The 25565-nt window shown below is 43.4% G+C and overlaps 1 protein-coding gene across 5 annotated transcripts in view; it reads right to left on the minus strand.

Moving 5' to 3' along the window:
- Positions 1 to 8224: 8224 nt before the first annotated feature.
- chchd6b (coiled-coil-helix-coiled-coil-helix domain containing 6b) overlaps positions 8225 to 25565 on the minus strand; it is a 46103-nt gene continuing 28762 nt past the window's right edge. For 3 of the 5 annotated variants that reach the window (XM_076096227.1, XM_076096231.1, XM_076096230.1), the window contains 2 exons: positions 23697 to 23832; positions 14487 to 15637 (listed from right to left, as the gene is read on the minus strand). In XM_076096227.1, the coding sequence (XP_075952342.1) occupies positions 15524 to 15637; positions 23697 to 23832 (250 nt within the window). In that variant the 3' untranslated portion in view covers positions 14487 to 15523. Of the gene's footprint in view, positions 8527 to 10250; positions 10305 to 14486; positions 15638 to 23696; positions 23833 to 25565 lie in introns of those variants that run through there. The other 2 variants (XM_076096228.1, XM_076096229.1) reach the window with 2 other exon arrangements.

Below are 25565 nucleotides of genomic sequence, written 5' to 3' on the forward strand. Positions count from 1 at the left end.
CCTACTTTCAATAGCCCCTAAAAGTCACACAAGTGCACGGACACACATAAGCGCTCATAAACACACACACACACACACAGATAATGTGTCTTGATAACATTATGGATGGATGAGTGAGCAGCTCCATAGAACAGTGATTACTGGCTGCTGTGTTTGAAAGGAAATAGATTAGTCACTGTCTCAGCTCTCTCCCTTTTAATAACACAACATATAAACACTCCTTCATGCTGTCTGAGAGGAAAGAATAAATACAATATTCAATGTTAGGCTCCAAGGAAACTGCTTTATAATAGAGAGTGTGGCATGAAGTGAAAATAATATGAATTACTGTGATATCCTCTTCATCGTCATAAACAAATTTTAAAAATGACACTACTCTGAGAATCATCATGGCTATTATTATAGTCATATTCATGCCTATTGTTCTTTTGTACATCTTCCTCAAAGTTTGTCACAAGCTGGCTGTGAAAGAAAATCATTTTTCAGACCGTGTCCGCCTTACAGAGTTCTCTTAAAATACGTAAATAACTAGGAGAGGAGAGGTTGAATGAAAGAACGCACCTTCCTTTGTGCACGTTGAGCGCTGCTCTCTCTCTCATCACAGGTGCATTCTGGTCCGATTGGAGATAAAGCCTGCCGTTGAGTAATTCTCATGTAATATTTAGTTTTACCCCACAGATACATGAACAGGCAGACGACGCAGCCAGAAAAAAAAAGAAAATAGTAAAAAGAAAATGCATCATTTTTCAATTAAAAACTCCATTGACATACAATCCGAGATCAATAAGACGTACTGATTTGTTGGTGGTAGGAGTTGTAATCCCTATGGGGTGATGGTGAAGTTTAGGGTATTTTTTCAGCACTATCGATACAACAGCAGGATGCTGATGAGCACGACGCCTCACCTAATCCCACACCAGAGCTGAAGACAAGTCGTCCCGACAGCCGACACACGGGGAGGTGTCAGAGAGACACCGGCAACAAAGGGTCTTGTTTATTAACGGAGCTGGTGAAGCAACAAATGAACCGTGAAATGAGTATATCGCACACAACACAGACATACCAGGTACTGTATGGCGAGGGCATGGAGGGAAAAGAGGGAGAGCAACCTGTTTCACATCATGAAAACGCTCACCAACACACAGATAAAAAGAATCAATTTCATGGGTCACGATAATAAACACGGTGTAGAGGCATCTGCACAACAGATTGTGTGACCCAGTTTATGAAGGCTGTGTGCCTATCAGTTAGTCCTCTGGTTTAAAGGCGTAGTCCAAGTTGAATATACCCCTGCGTTAGGGTTTTACTATGGGTTATGTGTCCGACTAGTTTTGGGCCAAGAACAGTGACTTTGTCCAAGAAATAGTCCACTACATAACTACATCACTGCAAATGACCTATTCATGCAATATCACACTGGAAATCCTTTAAGTAGCAACTTAACATCCTGTTTTAGCTTGAACTCAGTTTACAAATTTAAAAAATAATATTTCAAAACTGCTCTCGATTGTTTCTCCAGTGTTCCTGCTGTATATATATATATATATATATTGGTAGGTAGTGTGTTGGAGGTGATGGGTGATTGTGATGTTTGCTTTGGGGACAAAGTGCAGAGAGAGTTTTTCACAGGTCTCTTTAAGGGTCTAGCAGATTAATGTTGTAATTACCACTATGAAATACTAATAGTGCAAGAAAGTTACTGTACACGCATTTCAAATCGGTCTAAATCTGACCTAGTTCACCAAGCAGGCCGATGACAGGAACCTGGCGTGCCTTAGTGTCCTTGAGCAGGAAACTGAGACCTCAAGCAGTTCGAGGACACTTAGAACCGGCTTTGACCTCCGTATGATGTGAAAAGCGAATTTCCCTTCAGGGATCAACAGTGCCACAGAGAAAATCTTTGTTGTGCTGCAATGAAACCCTTGTAAGAGGGGTGTGACACTGGGGGAGGACTCTGAGAGTAATGCTGCCATCTATGGGTAGAACTGAGCTTTCATTAACTCCCCGGCAGACAACAAACACACCAGTTCTTCTCATACATGTGTCCAAATCACCAGAACCCCGTCAACTACGTCCCACGAGCCTAATAAGCAGTTACACCTCCCACATATAGCTCATTAAAACATTACAACGTCCACACTCCACTCATCTAACAGAAGTGGACCACACATGACCTGCAGGCCACTGCTGATTGGCATTCAGTTGCCCTGTTGGCACTGGCCAGCGTCTCACCTGGCAGACAGCTTGCCAGCAGGTAAAGAGGCAGAGGGCATCATTCAGAGGTCCTAAACCCTGTCACTGCTGGTACACACACACACACACACACACACACACACACACACACACACACACTTCCTACCTTCAGAGGAATGCTAGTGCACACACAGCATCCTCCTCAAAGTTGTGCACTGAAAGCAGCTAAATATTAATTTCCATTTGCTGTCACAAACAGCCGTGTTTGATGGATACAGCCCGCATGCCTATAATCAGAGTTCAATTGATCAGAGTGTGGCTGATGTATGTACATCATGTGGTGGGTAGCGAAAGTCTTTCTGGAGAGTGATGGATAGCCAAAGTGAAGGCAGCTGATTGGAAGTTTAAGGTAAAAATCACACTGTCAGTGGGGAGGGAAATTGTCTGTTTCATTCATGTTCCCTCGATGATTCCTGGCTGAAATTACCAGATGAGAGACAGCACATCGGACGCTATTCTGAGTATTAATCAAAAAACAAGGAGCGGAGAATGAAAGCAGCAGGGTTGAAAGGAAAAAAACCAGTTGATGTATTGAAATCAAATATTCTTTTTTCAACTTTCATGCTGTTCCAATTTGTCCCACATCATTTCGCCGATACAACTTGCAGCGTGGCGCCTTCAATAGGAACTCACCATGTAACTCTGCTTTTGTCCAAGCGACACAAAGGCTAGTCCCTGTCCCTGGTTAATCAAAGCTTCTGTTGACACAGGGAGTCTATGGGAGGACGCCATGATAGAAGAGTTAGGTGTGTGTGTGTGTGTGTGTGTGTGTGTGGAGGGGTGATCCACTTGTACTCGCACTGCCTCTCCTCTCTTTGTGATCGCACCCTGTCAATCTGGGAAGATAGGATCATTATACAAACAGCCCCCTGTCAGTATTGACACTGCATTTGTGTGTGAGTGAGTATGAAGAAGGAAAAATGAGTGTGTGTTAAATAAATAAAGGTGTCTATGGTTTGAGTAATTGCCTGCCTCGGTGCTTTTGGCACTTTTCATGCATAGAAAAGAGTGCAATGCCATGAATACACCTGAAGAGAGACGGTCAGAGAGTGGTTTGTTATCCACGTTTGTACTGTTCGCCACATCTTGACCCTTCAAATGATGGCAGGCTTCCCCCCCCCCCCCCCCGGCTTCAAGTGCAGACCAAGAACACCTTTGCCTTTTGGGCGGCTGACACTTTGGAGAAACTAGTTTCTTTAAAGCATACCCCGGCAGCATGACCTGGTTTTTACAGCTGCTGAGTCCAGTGTAAGAGAGGAAAGTAACTCTGGAAGCAGGAGTCCATCCTACAAACATGTGCCATACTCATCTTAAAGTAAAGTGCAGTATTTCTATGATGTTATCAAGGTTATTTTGTATAGTTGGCCCATGTACGAGTTGGTATTGGTTAACAACTTTGCAATTAAATGAAATCTAACAGCAAGTTTGTCAGAATTGCTCTAAAAACATTTAAACCCGAATGATTTTCTTTTCTGTTGCAAGCAAAGTTGGTTTGATTTGAAATTGATACCTTACACTGATGTAAACTGCTGCTTGCTTTAAAAACATTTACTGACACCTACGAATCAAAGCAACCTCAGATACTCCCTAAACCTGTTGCTCCATTCCCAAGGGTAGATGTAGCGACACTTCCTGGCATGATATCAAAATATCGCAACTTGCCAGGAGCCGGCAGCATGATTATCGATGGCAGCAAAATCCTTCTGCTCCCGGAAAAGCTGCTCTCAAATCCTGCAGCGCACAGCCCGACAATAAAGAACCAAAGAAATGCAGAATCCATGTTAGCCCCGATACTGCCAGCCCAAGAGAAGATTCCAGACCCTAAATACAGAATAATGAGTCATTAAAGTCTGGGGCTGAGGAGGGTAATAATAATACGCATGAAAGAGGGAGGGGTGTGTGTGTGTGTGTGTGTGTGTGTGTGTGTTGGGATAAGGGACAATAGTTTTCTGAGGAAAAGAACGAGGGGGAATAGGAAAGATAAGACTGGTGGCTTATCCTAGTTGGGGAAGGATTAAGTGATGTGCCACTTTAGTTTGGTGAGGGTGTGTGTGCACACAAACAAACAAACAGGCCTGCTCAGTCTTTCAGTCGTGCGCACACACACCCTTTCAATCCCCCCTCTGAGACACACACACACACACACACATCCAGCCATGTGCTGAGCGGGGTTAAGGAGCTGCGCTGCCCTCTGAGCCAGTCTTACTGGGCTGTAATGACTTTAGAGGATGTCGGATTCTTTTTATCCACCAGCGTAATATAATAAAGCAGAAGAGAGGGAGCTATCGTCTTCGAGCTGCCTCCACAGGCCTCGGTGGACTGTCTCTCCGTATCCTTCTGTTTTCCCTCCCTTCTTAACTTCGCCCACCGTGTGTCCCTCTCTCTCTCTCTCTCTCTCTCTGCACCCCGATGGTAAACTTTGTCCTGAATGACCGTGACCTCTTTTCCTTTCCTTACTCTCTTGTCCTCACTGGCGTATTGGGTTAGTTCGGCCTTCTGATTTTCCTTTTGTTCCCTTTCTTCTAAGGCTCCTCTCCTTCTCCAGTGTCAGCCATGACAGTGTAGGGGATGTGAAACGCTCCACCCTTTGTCAGCCCGAGTTTCACTCCACACACATGGGTCAGGTCCCCTGCTGCTCCGGGCCCCTCTGGTTATCTCTACATTCCCTCTAAAGTAACACCATCCTTTGTATCCTGTCACTCCGTCTTTGTCTGTGGATGCTGGATGGAATAGAAAGTGGGTCTCCCCGGGGGTCAAATGGAGATGGCACAACCGCTGCAGTTAGTTTTCAATGATGGGGAGTCATTTCACGATGCATGATCAAAGGAAACCTACACAGAAACATTTTAATACTGTAAATTATATATATATATATATATATATATAACTTAAAGAGTTCGTTCACCCAAATAATAAAAAAACGTCATTTCCTACTTAGTGGTATCTGACCACGGCCATAGTTCTGGTTTGATTTCCCCAGGTTTTGAGATATCAGCATCTTTTTAGTGATTATTTAGGCGGTGTGGGGCAGTTAGGCATTCACAGATAGGGCAGAACTGTTGTGAGTAGTGTAAACCATTACAGTGACTGCTCCTAGAAATGCTCCGTCACTGTAACTTTGGGAGTTGGGTTGTTCGATGTCTTACTAGGAGTTTGATTAGCTGTTGATGTAAGCGAGTACTTCTGCTGAGGAGTAATACAACTGTTTATTAAAGTAATGTAATGAGTTTTTTGAATATGTAATGAGTAATTCCTTGTATTTTTCAAGTAACATGTCTTAACACTGGATTTGGGTGAACTGGCCCTTTAACTTCTTCTCCCCAAACTGCACACATCCAAACTGACTTAACTTTACCCCAATTCTGCTGCGATACGACAGCCCATAAACCTTTTACACATTTCACACACTGAACACAGTTATTCTAAATTACAAACACTACGATGAATGAACCGAAACACTCACCTCTCACACTCGCCTCCTCTTCCTCCCTCCCTCCAATGCTGAGGTTCCATCCATCCAACTGCTTCACTGAGCTGCGTATGTTTATGTGTACGCTTGGTGATTGCGGCGGGGGGGTCTAATTCAATTCACCGGCAGCCAGTTCCAGTTCACATTAACACAGTTTAATAAAAGACTATTCAATTAGCTGCAGAGCCCCATGTGAGCGTGTGCTGCGTGCAGAAACAGAACGGCGACTGTCATTGATGGAGCTGCACACTCTAATTAGGCTCACTGTCGACTTCTCACATATGCAACGCCAAGTTGGCTGAGGGTGAGGAGAAGAAAAGAGGAGAGGGGAAGCAGCGAGGGAAAGAGAAAAGTGTAGGGTAACAGATCCCCAGCAGTAAGTGAACTCCAGGTGTGTCTGACAGCAGGTGCATTCTACAAGTGTCTAACTTTACTTGAATTGATCCCCATTAAGTGCATACAAAGGGCAACGGTTTGTCAAAGTCTGACATCGCCTCTCATTTGCTGAAACCCTTTCAGCTGGATAAGAAAGAACAGCGTTTCAAGATCTGAGCTAAGTAGACGGCGCAGGGCTGCTAAAACACGTACATTAGGCTCAAGCTGAAGGACGTCTGAGAGGTTTAAGTCAAACTCAAAGAATATTTATGTCAGATAAACACCTGCACTTAAGAGGGAAAGCAAAGAAATGTATGTTGAATGCAGAGTGAGCATGACAGGAGCCCCAACCGGCCCCGCTGCCCGGTAATCGCCGAGGACTAGAAATGAATAGCGGCGCATTGTGAGGCGTGAGCAGCCATCTTCTAACCCGGCACCGTGCAAGCTCGTCTTCGCAAAAATCAAAGCCGGGCCGGTTACCACGGCAACCTCAATCCCCAATCTTTCGCAGTAATAAGGCGGGAAAAGAAAAGGCTCCGCACTATATAGGTGCAGGGGTTGAGAGTCAAGATGATCTGTCAAAAAATAAAAATAAAATTACCAGCGGTGAGGGTTTCAGCCTTCGGATCGAACACACAAACAACAACAACCATCAAGATCGTGTTGATCTCATTTCACCACAAAACCACATTCAGAACATCTCATAAAGCCCAGCTTTCCGTTTTTTTTTTTTTTTTTCACCCATTGTGCTCTCTTATCCCATATATTGGTGAAATATCCACCATATTTCTGTAATTCAGCCACTTTAATTAAAAGGGGGGTGGGTTTCTAATAAAAGCCAAATGGCAGATAGCGGTGCCCGGGCTTTTCACCAGTTTGTTTAATCAGAGAATTGCTGAATGGGAGGAAGGCAATAACAGAGTGAATAGAGTCTGGTATTTGTAAAGAAATGTCAGGGAGAGAGGAGGGATATGAGAGTCACTGACTGAAACCTCTAATATGAGGCTGGCTTTATTATATGTGCATCATGTCTGTTGGGTTAGAGCTGCCTAATCCCTGGTGAGGAAGTGGAGTTTGTGGTTGGAGGTGTTCGCTCGCTCGCTCACACACACACACACACACACAACACTGGACTGACAGAAATGATAGACACACACACGCACACATTTCATTGGCCTCAGTATTTCCCTGGATTTCTATAATAGAGCATACATTGTATGGATTGGTCAATGACGCTGAGAGTGGTACGACGTGATCGATGCCATGATGGCGAGTGAGAGTCAAACTGTGATCAATAGATCACTTCTCGCTGCTATCGTTAACAAATACACTCTACTACATTCACATTGATTACCACTTGTGTGTGAATGTGTACTTTCATACAGGAACCGTGAGGACATATTGCAAGTCCATTAATATTCTGCCTGTGTCTGCTGTGTGACTGTGTGCAGTACGTATGTGTGTTTGTGGTGCGCGATAACAAGCCTCTGTCATTCTGAGGGTGGCCAACCATGTCCATATATAAGTGGAAATGCATCTTAACTGAGTCTCTCTCTCTCTCTCTCTCTCACACACACACACACACACACACACACACACACACACACACACACACACACACACACACACACACACACACACACACACACACACACACACAGAGGGTTAAGTGTGTGAGTACAGACTCGTGCTATGAGCTGCCGCTCTGTGAGCTGACCTCCGGGGTTATCTGGAAGGTTCCTCCGCACCTTGCTGCTAGCACCAACCTTTGCAGTCACCATGGAAACACAGCTGGCAGGGACAACATGTGGCCCGTCCGGTGTGTTGCTCGTGAGCACGCATTCACACGGGCACCTGTCCATGACGACACGTATGTATACACGTGTTCACTGTAGTGGGAAAACACGTGAAAAAAAGACAGATGCAGGCACACATATGAATCTGTTCTGCACTTCATTTATCCCTCATTCCCTTCTCTCGCTTAATGAAACCATGAGTATGGCACAGCGTTGTCATAAGGATGCACACGACCCCATTTTCAGCAGTGGAAGCATTATTAGCGTGCCGTGACAAGAGGCAGCCATCCTCACAACACACACACACACACACAAGACACACAACCTGCAGTCTCATCATCACCGGACCACCGGGATTTATTTCAACGACGGCAGGGGTGTGCCGCCGCCACATGACGATTAATCAACGGATCATACACTCTGGAGTGACATGTCAAGATAATACACTCAAAACCCAAAGGAGGACGGGGAGTGGGAAGGAGGAGGAGGGGGGGGGGGGGGTATTTAGTGATGGTGAATAAATAAATGGATGGATGGATCGGAGAAGGAGAAGATTTGATGCTCTATCCTTCTTGACTTCTTCTCCTGCTGCTGCTTTCTTTGGGATTCTCAGCCATGATTCGTCAGTGAGCTCTAAAAACAACAACAACAGGGGGGGGGAGGGGAGACAAGAAAAGAGAAACCATCAAATTACTAATTTACATTACTGGGATCCAAAGGGGAAACTCACAAAAGTCAGGATGCATCATGGGAAATCTAATCCCTCACACATAAACAAAGCAGCCATAGAGTCACACATTGCAAAGGTGGTTCAGTAAATGTAAGTGTCACCTCTAAACAATTTCTTTCAACCACAGCTCCGAAATGAAACAGCTCACAAGGTCTGTGGATTATTCGGAGTGACCAGGTCATGATTTCTGGAAAGAGACGTTGCTTTTTTTTGGCACTTTGAGCACCACAAGCTGAGTGCCATATAGTCTCATTACATTGGGGAGAAGGTTGTAATCTCTGCGGCCAATGTCTCCAAAACTAGGGAACTTTAATTTTTGGGATGAACTGTTGTTTTATGAAAAGCATAAATAAACCCAAAGCCTTGGAAACATGGCTTCTTTGTCAGGAACTTTAGTTTAAAAAAAAGCAAAACGGTTTCATTTTGATGTAGACTAGCACAAAACTGGTCAACATTTTTCAGCCTTGAGAGTAAGAGATATATACACATGGTGTACTGTGTTCCCAGGAGTTGTAGCGTGATGCGCGTGCTGCCCTGGAAGTGTTTGGCCTGCAGCAGTAGATGTGAGTTCTAACCCAGTGACTCACAGGAGCTGCAGGGAAAGTCTGCAGTGGTTTATTAGTACAATAAGCCAACAGCAGAGAGATATTTTGGCCAGTGTGTGTTTTTTTTTTTTTGTGCAACAGCAAGAATTGCAAAAGACCCGAGTTCTTTACTCCACCTTAAAATCCAAAAGCTCGTAGCTGCCTTTTGCTTGCTTATCGCGGCTCTGTACTGTTGCCATAGCACCAACGCTTAGCGCTAAAGTGACAGCACCAGACGAGGCAGCAGACTGCTCATGAAGACGACGGTGGACGAGGGAGAAAGGGGTTGCAGTTGTACAAGTGGACGGGAAAGTGTTTTTTTAATTTGTCAGGCAAAATTTGGAGCAGAAGGAGGTAACGTGTGTGTGTGTGTGTGGGGTGTGTACCTGCATCAGTGGTTGGAGCAATAGGTAGTGCTATAGAGCTATATATGCCGACTGAAATGAGACTGAACTGGGCCACCAATAATCTATCCAGTCTGGTTTCAACCTCTGGTCAGTATGTCATCTACTCATTGCAACTGTGTCATTTAATTCTATACTTCTAAATATATGAAATATTTATATTTTATCATTTCATTTCTCCCTCTTGCCTCATTTATTACCATTAGCCACAAATAATGTCAAATTGATAAACATCCATCAACCCCTTATCCTGTTAGCTATCACATTAATACGACTTTGTTGTTACTGTCGTGAGCATGTGAAGTTTGCATTCTGTGTAAACTCTATACTGCTGTTTCCTTGCCTTGTTTTAGCTGATGCAAAAAAATTGCCTCTGCAAGAAATTAAAGAGTAACTTTGGTATTTTCCAATGTTTATGTGTCTCAGTGAGTTCTTTTAAAAAATTGGTCCAATATTGAGGGAGAACGCTGCAGACGGCAGATGCTAAACAGACTGCAATGTAATCGCTCAGGGCAGTTCCGCACAGTCATTGTACATCCACTTAAAGTATTTGTTTCTGCCACCGGCAGATTGTTATCATAAGTCTCTGACAACATTATAGAAAGGAGGCTACAAAGAAATAAAAAGGCTTTTCTTTACCTTTCACTTGATCCGGTCTGTTAATGTGTCATGTGATCTGTTGCTGGAAGACAGCTATGGACACGTGAGTGAGAGGAGTGAGACCGACGGTTAAATAAACTGAAACTTAAGCTGGGTACTTACACTGGGCTTAAAATATAAAAACACAGTGCTAAAGAATACAGAGTGGTGTATTAAAATGAAACAAGTGTATGAACCGTTACCGGAAGACAATGGATGGATGGAAATGCATTTGGAATCGTCTACTTGTGCTGGTGTAGTGTACGAAACACTGATTGACAACTAAACACCTCTTGCGTCAGCACGCATACAAACACAAAGCCACAGAGAAAGACACAGGGCAACCCAGGGTTAGTGGAGCATTAGCGTGTGGCTGCTGGGTGGGCTAGTTGGCATGCTAACTACCTCGGCGCTCGGCTGGCAGGCAGATATGCTGGCGGGCAGGTTAGCTGTTCACTTGCCAAGTGCATCCGAGGGCATCGCAGCCGGTGCCATTGAATTGGAGATGAGCGGCAAATGTGACAAGGGGATTTAGCTTTACCGTTCCACTCACGTCCCGAGACATAAAAGGGGGGACAGCGTGTATCTGCATATGTGCATGAAAGTGGCTCCGACTGTGTTCGCCGTAGTTTGTGCACGCGTTGACGTGTGTGCAGTCGTATGCATGTGCAGTGTGTGGCGGCAGTGTGCGTAGGTATTGCCACACTCGTATACAACAGTGTGATGGGAAATGATGCCTCATGCATAGTGTATGAAGTAGTCCCTGAATTTCAAACTGACCCCCCTGGCCCCTCCAACAGAACACACGGTTTGATTTGGTTCCCGGGTCCAGATTTGGACTGCCGCCATCCACACTTGGATCATTTAAAGACAGGAAAAGCTTTTTATGCACGGCAACTTGGGCAGGGAGGGCAGCCAAATATTCAAGCTCAAGGTCTGTGCCGGATTCAAGATGTACACTCAGTTGCCTGTTTATTAGGTACACCGAACTAAAGCTAATGCAGTCGAGTCCAACAATAAATCCTTCCTTCATCAAGGTAAAATGTTGAAACAGTTTTAAAGAGGTGCCGATTCCAGAGGATGCAGTTTGTAGTGCTGTTATACTGAGAGCTACTTCCAATTTTATTGTCACCTCATTTCCAGTATATCCGCTAGATGTTGTAGACTGAAGGACCACTAATATCTCTTGTTGAGAAGTTGATTTTGTATGGAGCTTTTTCCTCTCATTCAAGAGCGTAGTCTTTCAATCTGAGAGCACGACTTATTGATTTGACGTTCAGATTTTGTAATGATTTCCCTCAAAACCCCGTCGTCGCACTCAAATAGCCCTCGCTTGCGGTTGACATATGGATATTGCAGATATATTGTTGCTTGCATAGATTTCCTGTGCTGCAGCTTCAGGCCTTCTCCTCATACTCGGGCTGCTTCTGTGTGCTCGTGAAACGTCTGATCCCAGATTTCCCCTCTGCTCTTCTGTGCAATAACCCAGCCAAAATTCCCCAACCAATGGAATGCCAGGTGCAGTGTTGACCAATGAAATGATCCCTGCTTTGTTGCGGGTCGGTTCGGTTTACTAGATCGTCCCTGACAGGTGGTTAACTCTTTAAACCGGGTTCATCCACTTCTGCCCTCCAAGGCTTTATAACAGATGCAGCCACCTAGAAGTCACCCTCCCTCCGTGCTGGGTGCCAGGTCCTTGGCTGAAAGGACGCTCCGATGGCACCTTATGAGGAGATCAGTTGCAATGGTTTACATCATCCACCAGGTGGATGTGGCTGTAATGTTAACGTTACTCTCATCTTTTGTGTTGCTATCAGAGGGAATGAGTTCCAGGAATAATTCCTTCATCTACGCTTTCTAAACCTATTCACATGAGTTGGAACCAATTCGTACACTGTGTTGGTTCAAAAAGTGTAAAGTCGAAACCAACTATTTCCCTTCATTATGACCGACTCTTGCCGAGATGGAAAAGGGTCCGTTGAGGTTAGATTTAAAACACACACACACACAAACAGTGATACACAGCATATAGACACACCAACACATGTTTTCTTACACCTGCCAGCTTTCATCCAATTAGTGAGCAGTGTGAGGAGCAGATAGATCGTTGTGTTTGTTGGCCAGGAATCGTAGAAGCAACTGTATACTGACAGCAGACCCACATGTAAACAGATCTGCATCAAATGTAGGGAGATGCGCCGCGCACGCGCACGCACACACACACACACACACACACACACACACACACACACACACACACACACACACACACACACACACACACACACACACACACACACACACACACACACACACACACACACACACACACACACACACACACACACACACGTCTTTTCTCTGCGGAAAACAAAAATAATAGACAAGTAGAAAATCAATAAGTGTCTTCTCTGCTCAGTGCTAACAGCACTCAGTTCTCTCCCTCTCTCTCTGGAAGAACGGAGACAGTTGCCAGGCAGGGATGTCAATCAGACGCTGGCAGAATGGCCGTGGCTTTGGCTGCGTAATAAAGACACAACTTTCACTGATTACACGGTCAGAAAGACAGCCAAACAGTCAATCAGTCAGTCCTCTGAGGAAGCCTCTTAATCAGTCAGACAGCTAGTTAGTTACACGCGCAGATCCATCGTAACTGTTGATTCACTCAAGTCTGTATGTTGACGCTATGATGACGACAAAGCTTTTGGGGGCATGGGGGTGTATTAGCGTTCTAGCCAGGGGATATCCGGGCCAGGACTTGCTGTTTACACTCCGATTAGCAAGTTGAGATGCGAGACCGGAGAGTTTTGAGTTGAGAGATTTCAGAGATGACATGTACGATCAGATTGTTTCACAATTAGCGTAATCATCGCCTGTTAACCTGCATTTAACCAAAGCCTGCTCGAACGCGATGAGTCAATACTACTCTGACTGCAAATGGAAACCAGAACGCTTCTGATACCAGAACTTTGTCCCGTTGTCTACAGATTCAGCGCATGAATGCAGAAACCACCAGATAGTGGTTTGTTTAGTCAATCAGGGAAGTTGCTGCAGAGAAGCATTCAGTTGCTCAGTCTGTCTGTAAACCTTCAGCCATCAAATGCTGACGATACTCATTGATTTAATGTATTAAGTAACTGATGTAATTTGATGAAGTCATCTAAAAGCTAGGTTTGATATGAAGACGTTTTTCAAAGGTGATCAGATAATTTAAGGGCAGATTTCACCAATGGGTTTAACCAAGAGGCAAACTTAAATTTACCCCAATTTGATCAACCTTTGGATCTTTTTAAGCCATGGTGGCGGTCGGTCCACCACTTTGGACCAGACTGAAATATCTAGACAATTATTGGGCGGTATGCCAAAACATGTTGACAATTATAGGTGCCCAGAGGATGAATCCTGAAGACTTTTCATGCAAAGACTCACGCTGGAGACTCATTTCTTGTCTATTTATACTGGTAACTGTTAAATAAAAGATTAACTGTATGGGACATTGTATTTGTATTTTTATTTCACACATATTTTTGTCCAAACTATTAATTTTCCTACTACACACAGATATGAAATTGTCTCACTCTGGGTGAGCAGGAAACATGATTTTCCTTTAACAAAGGCGATCTGTACACATAAAAAGACCAAATGACAAAATGTCAGTGAGATTGAGCAGCTTGGATATCAATAACAATAGGAGAGTGAAGATGATAATGACAGCACCTCAGTCTGCACCTAGTGAGTCCCTTTGTCACAATTTAAGAGTCAATCACATGTTACAGAGATGGCGATCAGTGGATCGTAGCAGCACGGATGAGAAGTTTAGCTGGATGCTGATGGAGTGTCATATAGATTTAAGAGAGAAAGAGGACTGGTGGAGGAGGGAGGGGCGTGAGAGAGCTGCCCTGTGCATTTACAGGGCAGTCGCCATGGAGATTATGGATGTGAAGGAGAGGTGGGATGGAAGGAGGGAAAGAGAGAGAGAGACGTAAAGAGATATAAATATGTGAACTAGTAGGTGTGAGTGTGTTTGTGAGGGCAATATGTACGGGTATATATCACAACACATATGTCAATGTTTCTTTATAAATGTGTTGGCAAAGCCCTACAAAGGAAAGAAATGAACCTTCACCAACCTGTCAAGTTGCACTTTACATCGATGCCGGTCCAAAATGTCATCACTTCATCATTTTATCATGTGTGTGAAATTGTTGTAATTAGCAAAACAATTCTTGAGTCATGTCACCGTGTTAATCCCTTTTTTCTGTTTAATATTCCTATTAATAAATATAGTGCACAGAAAGAGAAACAAATGGCAGTTTAACAATGACAATCACAGTCCAAAAGTGGAAACATGAATAATAACGATGTAGTCAAAAGAAAAACAAGCCACACTTCCTGCATGTTAAAGATGTAATCATACTAATCAATGTTCAAACTAACAAAAGCAAAACAAAATGAGTCAGTCAGGGGACAGAGATTGCAGAGAGCCGAGGAACGTTGAAAAGTTTGCCACTTATGATAGTATGATGTCGAGGAAGTGAGAGCTACAACATCTAATTGCTTGATGGTTGCAGTCCTCTGGAAACCCAAATATGGTAATATGGGGAGACACAGATTTGCCTGACGGCCCATATTAGTTTATTACCGATACATCGTTATCTGCCCATATGCTGTGTGATTTGCTTAGATATGGAAAGATCGATTTTAAAGTATCTAATATAGAAAGTGTTGTTTGAGTAATTCAGGAATGGTCACACAGTTCTTCCAGCAGAGCGGACTGCTACTTAGCGAAAGGCAGACTGATATGAGCAGCAGGACACAGACGTCTGCAAAGTCAATCCAATATTTCACAACTAAGATAAGAGCTTTTTTGCCGAAGAGAAATGGTTGTGTGCAGAGCTCCGCCCTCAGTGAAACAAAAAGGTGTCGAGAGAAACTAGCGCGACAAGACTCCTCACAACGAACTGAAATAAAACGAGTTAAAATATTTAGTTTCTTTCTTTCAGGCAATGAGGCACAAATTAACAAATCCACCTCAACATCGTATCACTTGCTAGGTATTTGAATGACATCTTCTTGTGATTGAAACTCCCTCTCTGCGCCGTTATGCATAACACGAAGGGAAAAGCAGGTCAAATTGTATCCCTGGCATCTCACAGAGCTGCCGCCGGATGTCACTGAAGGCGCCTCGGGGCGGGAGTTGTCTTCGCGGTGTAATCAGGAAAGACAGAGATGACCCCCGTCTCTCCGACTTTGATTTGTAGTTGAGCTCTGAATCACCAGAGAATATCAACACAGTCCGTACGATGCATCACGCGCTCAGCAGGTTCCGGAAAAAGGCTCTTTCTCAAGTTCAGGAGTGTTTCATGAACAGAGTGGCGATGTCGGCTCTGCAGGTGGAAAGCAGGGTTTTCATTTAACTTATGGTATTCTTCAAAGCACTCACATTGGACTGTGTGTTGTTCATCTGCATGTAGCCTGCATGAGCCGGTGTGTTATGACTATTTATGCTGCCTTATTAAACATTTTTCATTTTGATTACAATCAGGAATAAATGTACTGTAAGAACACGGGGAGCATATTTTGATTACGATATCTGTATTTAAGATTTCAGGGGTTTGCGTATTTCATTGTGTGTTGCATTATACAATGACAGTCTACAGTTTGTCAAATAAAATAAACTTAAATGAACTTGATGAAATGGTTAATTCGATTTTTTGGTTTAGATCAATCGACTAATCTGTAAAATAGTCAATAGATTAATCACCAGAAAATGAGTCATAAGTGACAGCCCTGGTCAGCAAGAAGTCGGAAGTGTTGGGTAAAACGCAAAACCTTTGTGCCTGGAGAAGGAGTTTTGATAGATTATTGCAGGAGCCCCAAAGGTTGCGTCCTATTCCATTGATCGCTACTCTCGGAGCCCTAATTAGTTCATCCTTTAGGTCTCATGGGATGTTTGAGGCAGATTTAAAGAAACTTCCTCCAGGCATTCCTAAGACACTGCATTCACCAAACATAAAACATAATGCCTCTGGCCGCTGCTATCATAAACTGTGGAGGCATAAAACTAAGAGGTAGGTCATCTCAATAATAATACTGTAGTTTATTTATGGAGAGCAAAAATACACAGTGCATCGTGTTAGTATTGGTACAGACGTACAGCAAGTAGCAATCACACAAAAGCTATAATCAGTGTATGCTTGTATTTTATAACGCGGATATTACCATATACAGAACGGTCTGTGTGTGTGTGTGTGTGTGTACGTGCAGGACCAGATTACTGCTGAATAGAGTGCCTCTGTTATCAGATCAGAGTTAGCAGGCCGGCCAAGGCTCACAGTGGGGCTCACCACCTGCAACTACAGATAGCCATACATACACTTTATTTATCTTTTTTTTTTGTCTCAGTCTCTCCTTTCTATCCCAAAGTGGTGATTGACAGATCATCCTTTCCTCTTTCTTCTTCCTTCCATACTTTCTGTCATCCCCTCATCCCCTCCGCTGACATAAACCCCTCCTATCCTCTTTACTCGTCCTCTCTACATTCCTCCCATCGTCTCCTCATTCCTACTGTATCTCTCTTTTACAGTTTTCTATTAACCCTTCTTCACTGACAGGCACCCTTAAGCCTCTACCTCCCCTACTTTTCCTCTCTTTCATCGGTCTCCATCCATTCCCCCATTGACAGGCACCTTCTATTCGTCATCCCGGCAACAAAAACGCATCCCTCATTTTTTTTTCTCCCCCTCCTTTTAGTTGGAAATGGCAAAATTCCTCTTCCTTTTCAATCAATTTCTCCACCTGGACACACCAAACAGGTTTGAATCTTGATTTCTTTTGTTGCTGGGATTTGCTGTGGCAGGAAGACAGAGAAATAGTCTGCCATTACTAAAGACATTCAGTAAGGTTTAACCATTACTTTGGACTGAATGCTGTCTGAGAGGTGCTTAAGATGCTGCTGGCACTACATTTAGAAATGGACGGCTCCTTAAGAAAACCTTGTTGAGTCAGTTTGTAGTTTAAAGTGGCTGGTGTGGAAAATGTCTACTTAAATGTTTTGAAGAACGGGAAATAGCTCGAGTTTACGTAGACACAGAAGATGCACGCACACACACACACACACACACACACACACACACACACACACACACACACACACACACACACACACACACACACACACACACACACACACACACACACACACACACACACACACACACACACACACACACACACACACACACACACACACACACACCACGACTGATGGAGGTGACAACGCGGCAGGATCCATCTGCAAACCCATGGCACTATCAACTGGCGATCACACACAAACACAGACACACAACCACATTGTTGTTTTTTTTGTTTTTCTTTGTCGTTTGTCACTAAAGCTCTGGGGAACTCAAGATGAGTATTGTTGCCCTTCATAGCTGCATACCTAACTTCAAAGTATACTGGCGTTACAGCTAACAATTATTTACACAGTTGATTAATTAAGTCATTGTTTATTTCTTCTATTAAGTTAATCATTTTGCATAAACATTGTGGGAAAAATTGTAAAAAGAAAAATACCCAACACAAGTTCCCAGAGCCCAAGGTGAGCCCAGAAAGGAGATTTTTCTGTCAATCAACATATTGATGAATTGAGTCATGTGAACATTAACCAAAGTCTTCCAACAGCTCCGTGAAAAAGGAAAACACCAAAATGTCCTGGCCGTGTAAAACGTAAGTTTTAAAAAGTGCAACAACACAAACTTCACAAACTTTCTTTTTTCCTCATTTGATGATGTATCACTTCCTAGCTTTGGACCAACAGGCTTGCACACTGAGACAGAACTAAGCTCCTCCCACCCTCCTGATTAGTGTCACACAATAAAGGTGTGCAAGCTACTGCTTTCATGTGATCTGTACAGTGTAATACATATGGGTTTGAAATGTCCCTTATTTCTATAATGGAAATAGTTTACCAAAGTTGCGCTACCTCAGTCCCCAGCAAGAGGATTTTGGTTGTTTGACACTTGCTCTACTGTCTGTTCAAAATAAGTGAAAATAAAACAACCTAATGCATAATTTGTTTTGTACTTCCTCATCGGATTTTCTCCGAAATGCGACTCCTAAACTCGGGTATGAACCCAACCGTGACTTCTGTGTAATGTAATTTGCATATTATCAGCCCCCCGCCAGGGCCCTCGACATCCCCTAAGTATATTTTCTACCTTTTTCAAACTGCACTATTTAAAAAGCAACAACTGAGAGTAAACAGATCGCTGATTACCTTTAAAAAATATCCCCATATATCCCCAAGTACAAAAAGCATCCGTTCCACTTACTGTTTAGCTTCAGCAACGCTCTGGTTCTGCCTCAGTAATCAAGGCAGAACTAGAGCGGCACTTCACCAAACATCTCAGAGGCTGCAGCACACGCTCACAGATCCGGGTAGACGAACGCTGCGTTCAGGAGGCCGACGCGTTCAAGTGGGTCAAGTGTGTGGGATACATTAGCAATCGTTGCGACAATGCCGTTGACCGCTGCTAATGGTATTAAATGGCACAGCGCAGTTGGCACTGGAGCCTTTGAGTATTGAGAGGGGGGGGGGGGCTGACACTTACAGTAAGTGTCGGTTTGTTCTTGAACGTGACTTTGAGGACGGGTGTGTTTTGTTTCGCTGAGGAGGTTGAACGAGAGGAAAGATGATGAGAGGTAAAGGGTGAACTCACAACGTCTCTCGTGGGCTTACACTCAAACACACAAATGCAAGCCCACTAACACACACTGTCCTATCACAATGACCATATACTGACAAAATATAAGATAACGTCAAAACCAAACGGAGACAAAACCCACAAAGCTTCATGGAACGCAGGGCCTTGGTGAGCTGACATTTACCCTGCATCCTTAACACACACACACACACACACACACACACACACACACACACACACACACACACACACACACACACACACACACACACACACACACACACACACACACACACACACACACACACACACACACACTCTCTTAAGGTGACATATGCATGACAATGGCCCAACCAGAGACAGGAGAGGGACAGGGGTGTGTGTGTGTTTGTGTGTGTGTGTGCCAGGCCATATCCTGAAGCAGCCGTCTTTAATGGATTGCAGAGGGCAGAATGTGTGTGTGTGTGTGTGTGTATGTGTGTGCATGCATGAATCATAAAACATAAAAGAACTTTTGAGTGACATATAAGGAAGGCTGTGCCACTGTAGATAGTGAGCTGGGTGGACTTCAAGCGGGAGACAGAAATAGTGAGATAGATACTCTCGTGATGTTCAGATCAAGACAGAGTAGACAGAGAAGCAGCCCACGGGCTTCATACGCAGATTGATTGACAAACAGACAGGCTGACAAGGAGGACCAGATATATATATATATATATATACGGTAGATATATACAGTAGAGCCCATATGAATGAACTATCGGGAAATGATACAGGTCAGTGTTAGCTGGGCGACAGACAGAATGGACCTGCTGCTGCTGTGAGTCATGAACACACACTTTAACTTTGCTTACATGACTCCATGATACAGAGAATATGCCTACGTGGGAAATGTTAGGTTTCAGGCAGACGGATGATATTAGATAGGTGTTCATTCATGTGCAGAAAGACACAAAAGAGAGGAAGAGAACTAAAACAATTAATTTTGGGGAGAAAAATACAGCATTCTTCCTTTTAATCACAGGGAAGAATGCATCTGCTTTAGAAAAATCCTTAAAAGCACAAACAGAGAACAAAAGAACAGAGCTTTTAAGCTGTCGCGAGGTTTCAGCCGGCTAGACGCTTTGCTGTCTGTTGAGCAGTCATGTTATTGTGGCACAAAGCTGACTGCATCCAATTACATTGTGTGTCTTTTCTAACTCACTAGCTATTTTATCTACCCATAAAAAGCCAGTTTATTTGGCTTGTTAGTTTAAATAAACTGCCTCTATGTTGGTGTCTTATTGTCGTCCTTCAGCGCAGCAGATAATTGGATAATACGGTAACATTACAAAATCTGACATCATGTTCGGACATTTGATTGTTTGTTTTCTGATGACACAATCAGATGTTTTTCAAAGACTTCCTGAATGCGACAAATCAACAGTTTCCAAAACGTGACATTTTGCCTTGTAATCTTTCACATCGTCACTCGCAGTACTCGATGAGCTCACGGCAGGTGAATGTAATTACCTAAAAACCTTCTGTTCCCCTTTCGGAACGAACACACAGGCAACTCATTCAGGCAAAGGCAAAACCTCCATTACTCACAGTCTCACCCTTAACAAAACGTTTCCTCCAGGGTCTATAGAATATCACATTTCATAATGAAATATGATCCAGTGCGCTCTCTCATTACTAAATCAGCAAGTGCTTATTGCTCCCTGTTGACCCTTTACTACCTGCAGCCATACTGAAATTTTACCTTTAGCTGCCTGTGTGTCCGGAGAGGTCTTAGGACCGCCCACTCATTTCTTTTCATTAAGGCTGAATAAGGGGGAGCCTCCAGTGGCAGCTCTACTCGTCGTCTCCCCCCTCTCTATTTGACCCAATCTAAGCCGTTTGGGTACCACTCCAAAGTGCTATTTGAGTATTCACCATTAACCCGGCATTGCTAATTACTTCCATTAGAAACTAAGAAAGTCGTCAGCTCTAAAACGGAACCTGTTTTATCGACAGAAGTCTTAAAAATCCGTTTTTTTATCTGTGTAATATATATATATTACAGTGACAAGTTCCAATTCAATTTGCTTAAACGAGCTGTGTGTCGCAGCCACTGCTGCTGTAACTGCTGACCGTGTTGATAAGTGTGTCAAAGCACCACAATTATCTTCCCATTGTTTTCAGAACACCGCCATGCGTCTGTCCCCTTCGCCTCCCACAATGTCTTTTCCTCACATCTCTCCCCCCACGTCCCCCCCCTTCAACTCACACGTTTCTCAACGTTTGAAAACCTCCGGACCAGATCAACACGTGACACTTCAGAGCCCCTAAAAGCCTCAATAGCAACATTTCGGGGTCTTGAATCATAAAGACAATTATTTGTCACTTGCAGTTGTCACTTAAAATGTCTTTAAAAAAAAAAAAAGCTGACTAATGCCCGGCGGTTTTCATTATTAAAACTGCAAAACATTTATTCACAGATATAAATAGCGAGTGGGAGAAAAGATCACAGCCAGCCAGAGCTGCAGCAGGTTTGCGTGACGCGAGACCGTCTTCACGTCTGTTTGTGGACCTAAGCGGACCCCCTTTGGACAAATCGGATCCAGTGACTTTCGCGAGAACCTGGATTAAAGCAGGACATTGAAGCCAAGCCAAGGTCTGTGTGCCCAGTTAGTGCGGGAGGCAAGAGTGTATTCTGTTGCAGGGTGTAGTTGTTGCTTTTTGTGTGTGTGTGTGTGTGTTTGGCCACCGGGTATTTCGCACACTGTCTAAATGTATAATAAGGATGCAAACAATTTTTGCAGCAAAGACTTTAAACAACAAACTATAGTTGGATAGTGCCAAACCTACCGAGGACCCTCCAGAGCTCCGTGGCTACAGCATCTGGAGCTAATGCGCTGGCTAATGTGACAAAGTGTGCCGTGAAGAGCAGAGAAATAGGCGTTCAAGGGGGACGAATGGAGGATGGGAACTGGTGCTAAAGAGACAGCAGCATGAAAGACCCACGGAATAGCAGATAATACTCCAGATGTGTGACAGATGTAAAGGATATAATATAGGATGTGTATTGGATGTGCAGTTCAATCGGACACTTAAATGTGACTTCTTCTACGTTTCCACATCTATATCTTGAATCTTGAATCATTTATATGTTTAAGTTTGAGCATGGGATGGAGCACTCGTCTGAAGTCTTAAAGGTCAACCTGAAAATCCAACAGTCTTCAGAAGAGCGAGATTTCATCTCTGTTAGATTATCCCCAAAAACGAAAGGTTAGACGGAGAAGATGTCAGCGATAAAATGTTTTGGATCGAGATTGTTCCTTTCAAAGTGAGACAGCAACTGCGGGGAATTTAAAAAAAAAAAGGTGCCAACTCTTAGAATTGTCCGTCAGTCAACACTTTAGCACTAACAGAGATCTAAAAACATAAGTGTTCCAGAGAGCACTGTAATGTTTGGCTTCTAAACCACTGCCTGGAAAGGGCTAGACCTCCTTTACCAACGTCAGTCAGATCCACCTTCTGCCTCTCGAGTAGAAGTTGCTATTCAGAGGACTGTGTGTAAGGCCTGAGCCCGCTCTGGCTTTCAGGCCACAACACTTTCCCTCACAGACGTTGATGCGTTCGATACACACTGAAGCTTTTATTTTTCATTCGTTTGACCTTTTACTCTCGCTTTCTGTCTCTTCTGTGTTTTCTCTCTTCTTTTTTTCCTCTTCACACTCACTCTGTCAAGGATATGCCTGATTGAATCTGTATTAAACAAGTGCCTCAAAAGAAAAACTGCTTGCCTTTACTCTGCACTTTACTCTTGACACTTACAATCTGAATTTATACAACACATGCTCACAAAACCCACGTACAAATACACAGTTTTCCCCTCAAAGAGCACCATCCCACTAGCAAATGGATCTTTTGAACCAGTTTAAAAAAGTCTGATTGCTTTTATTGTGAGCCTTTGCCTCGCTTTTATCGACCGTTTAAACTGCCAAATTCACCAATTGTTGTTTTTGTTCCTTTTATCTACTTTGGAGCAGTATCAGTGCATTTTGTCGCGATAATAATGTGCAAATTGCATCCAGTCATTATTGTTTTTTTTTGATGGAGAAATTGGGTAAAATAAGCACTTAGTAGATAAGCGTCGGGTCTGAACAGTATTCGCGAAAGTATCAGCAGAAAGCAGAATGCATTTCAAAGAGCTGAATGCCCAAACTGATTTTGAATACACTAATAACGGTGTAATCTTCCTATCAGAAAGTTCCAAAACACGGCGCACGCCGGGGTGACTTATAAATCCGCTCAATAAGCATGTGTCATTGATTTAGCGTCCTATCTGAAGTGTGGAAGTAACCCAACATGCAGATTACAGCTCTCAGAAATGAACTGATCCCGTATCAGGACTGAAAGGATTATTGGTCCCTTCACCTTTTTGTTCCACCGTCACTGTCACTGCCAAGCTCCTTCCAGGTCTCACTAATTACCTGATATCCTCTTTTATTGTTTTTAGAAAGGGAAACTAATTAAAAAAATATTATCTGAAAAGGAGCTACTCCAAGTACTCTGGCCAAGTGTGTTACTCAAAGGGAATGAGGAAGGAGTGATTATGGTAATAACTAAACAATGGGAGTGGGAAATTGATTAAAAGTACAGATGTGTGGAGTTACCCGTCACACACACACACAAACATTCACACACACATATACAGCAGATTAGTACACCAACGCTCCCCCACACCCACACACAGTGTGTAACCCTCGCCCACCTTCTTGCATTGCTGGACACAGGTCATGTACTGTCTGGCCAGGCTGGAGCAGCGCAGGGTCTGCTGCGGATTGTCTCTGTAGCACTGGAGCACCCGGGCCTGCAGCTCACCGCACACAGACGCAGTCTGCCGAGGGCTACGAGGAAACAGAGAGGAGAGTCAGTGGGACGAGAACGCCGACAACGCCTTCATTCACCGTGTGTGCTCAAACCTCCTGGCTACAATTATCATGTTGTGCATCTCTGACGGTTGATTGGATTGCATGAAATTGCTCAGTATTGACAAAACACATCCACAAAGATCACTGATTGATTCGTATTATCCACCGTTTACTTATTGTCAGATATTGAGCACTATTGTTTGTAAGCATGTTTCAGTCTATGGCAATGATGAAAAGATAAAGATGGGGTACCAATAACAAATAAGTCATTTTTACTGTATTTTAAAACGTCAGGTTTGTGCAAATAAGAAATGTCAGAAAATAGGTCTGTGTGACTTAACGTTACCTACTCCACCACAGTATGAGCAGCACCGTCTGTGTGATGTCATTAAATCTCATGAAGAGCAAAATAAAATAAGAATACTTGAGTGTTTACGGTTTGTTTTAGTCACAGTTGGAGAAGCTGAGATAGTTTCAAAGGCTTCAAGGTGCAGCCTGTGGAGAAAGATGAATTATGCATCGACAAAGCAGCTTACGAGTCAAAGTCAAACTTTCTCTTTTCTTTTTATCTGACTAACACATACAGTACATGTGGGTGTAGACAAAAGCACACAATCAGTACACACACACACACACACACAGGTAGTGAATGCTAATCCTACATGAGGGTAATCCTTGAGTGCTCTGTTGCTTGTAGTAATTTACCTGCTGTTGTGACAGAACTCGTAACGGGAAGGATTGGGATATGGATATGTACGCGCGCGCACACACACGCGCACACACACACACACACACACACACACCTTGTCATTCACAGTACTGCATCTTGTACAACCTCTCATATGCGCACTCAGTCCACTAGCAACAGAATAGAACAGAACAGAATAGAGTATATGGAACATAACAAAATAGAAGATAATATAACAGAATAGACCAGAATATAATAGCACAAAACACAATACAACACAACAGGATAGAATAGGAAAAAAACAGGATATAACTGAACAAATATAATTGAATAGAACACGGTGAGTCCATTAAGTAGATCATAAATCACACATGATCTTTTTTTGCTTTTGCCCAACTTTCATGGAATTATAGAACATCTAAATTAATTCTCATTCGTGACAACTTTTATTAAGTTGAGATTGTTTTGTCAACTGCTGTTACCGAGGTCAATAATGAACTTCACCTCAACTAGAATAGAATAGAGGTCCTCTCCCTCTGTGTGCACGCTATGTGTAACACTAGACAAGACTGAAAAAGAGGGAAAGAGGGAGAATTAGAGTTCAATGTGACGAGGAGAGGCGTGGCCTCCTTTAACGTGATGGGGCATGCCGATTTATTTTGGGCAGCTGACCACCTGACATTCACATACGCAATCATGCGCACACACACATATAACAAACAAACACACACATATAACAAACACACACACACATAACAAACACACACACACACACTGCCCTCATGCCATCCCTCAAAGCAATTACAGAATCATGCACATACGAATGAGCTCAGTATCTCTGCCTTCACTGACAAACGCACACAATAATTATGTGTGCGTGCGTTTGAACTGTGCCTCGTAAATACGCTGCACGTGTGTGAGATTAACTGTACACACGGAGGACTGGGGGGAGAAATTCCTCCGCATTGGTATGTGTATCGTGTAGTCTGAATGTGTGTATGTGTGTGTGTGTGTGTGCAGT

The sequence above is a fragment of the Anarhichas minor genome, unplaced genomic scaffold (assembly GCF_050575085.1).
Source record: "Anarhichas minor isolate MPS153535 unplaced genomic scaffold, ASM5057508v1 ptg000021l, whole genome shotgun sequence".
Classification (NCBI taxonomy): Eukaryota; Metazoa; Chordata; class Actinopteri; order Perciformes; family Anarhichadidae; genus Anarhichas; species Anarhichas minor.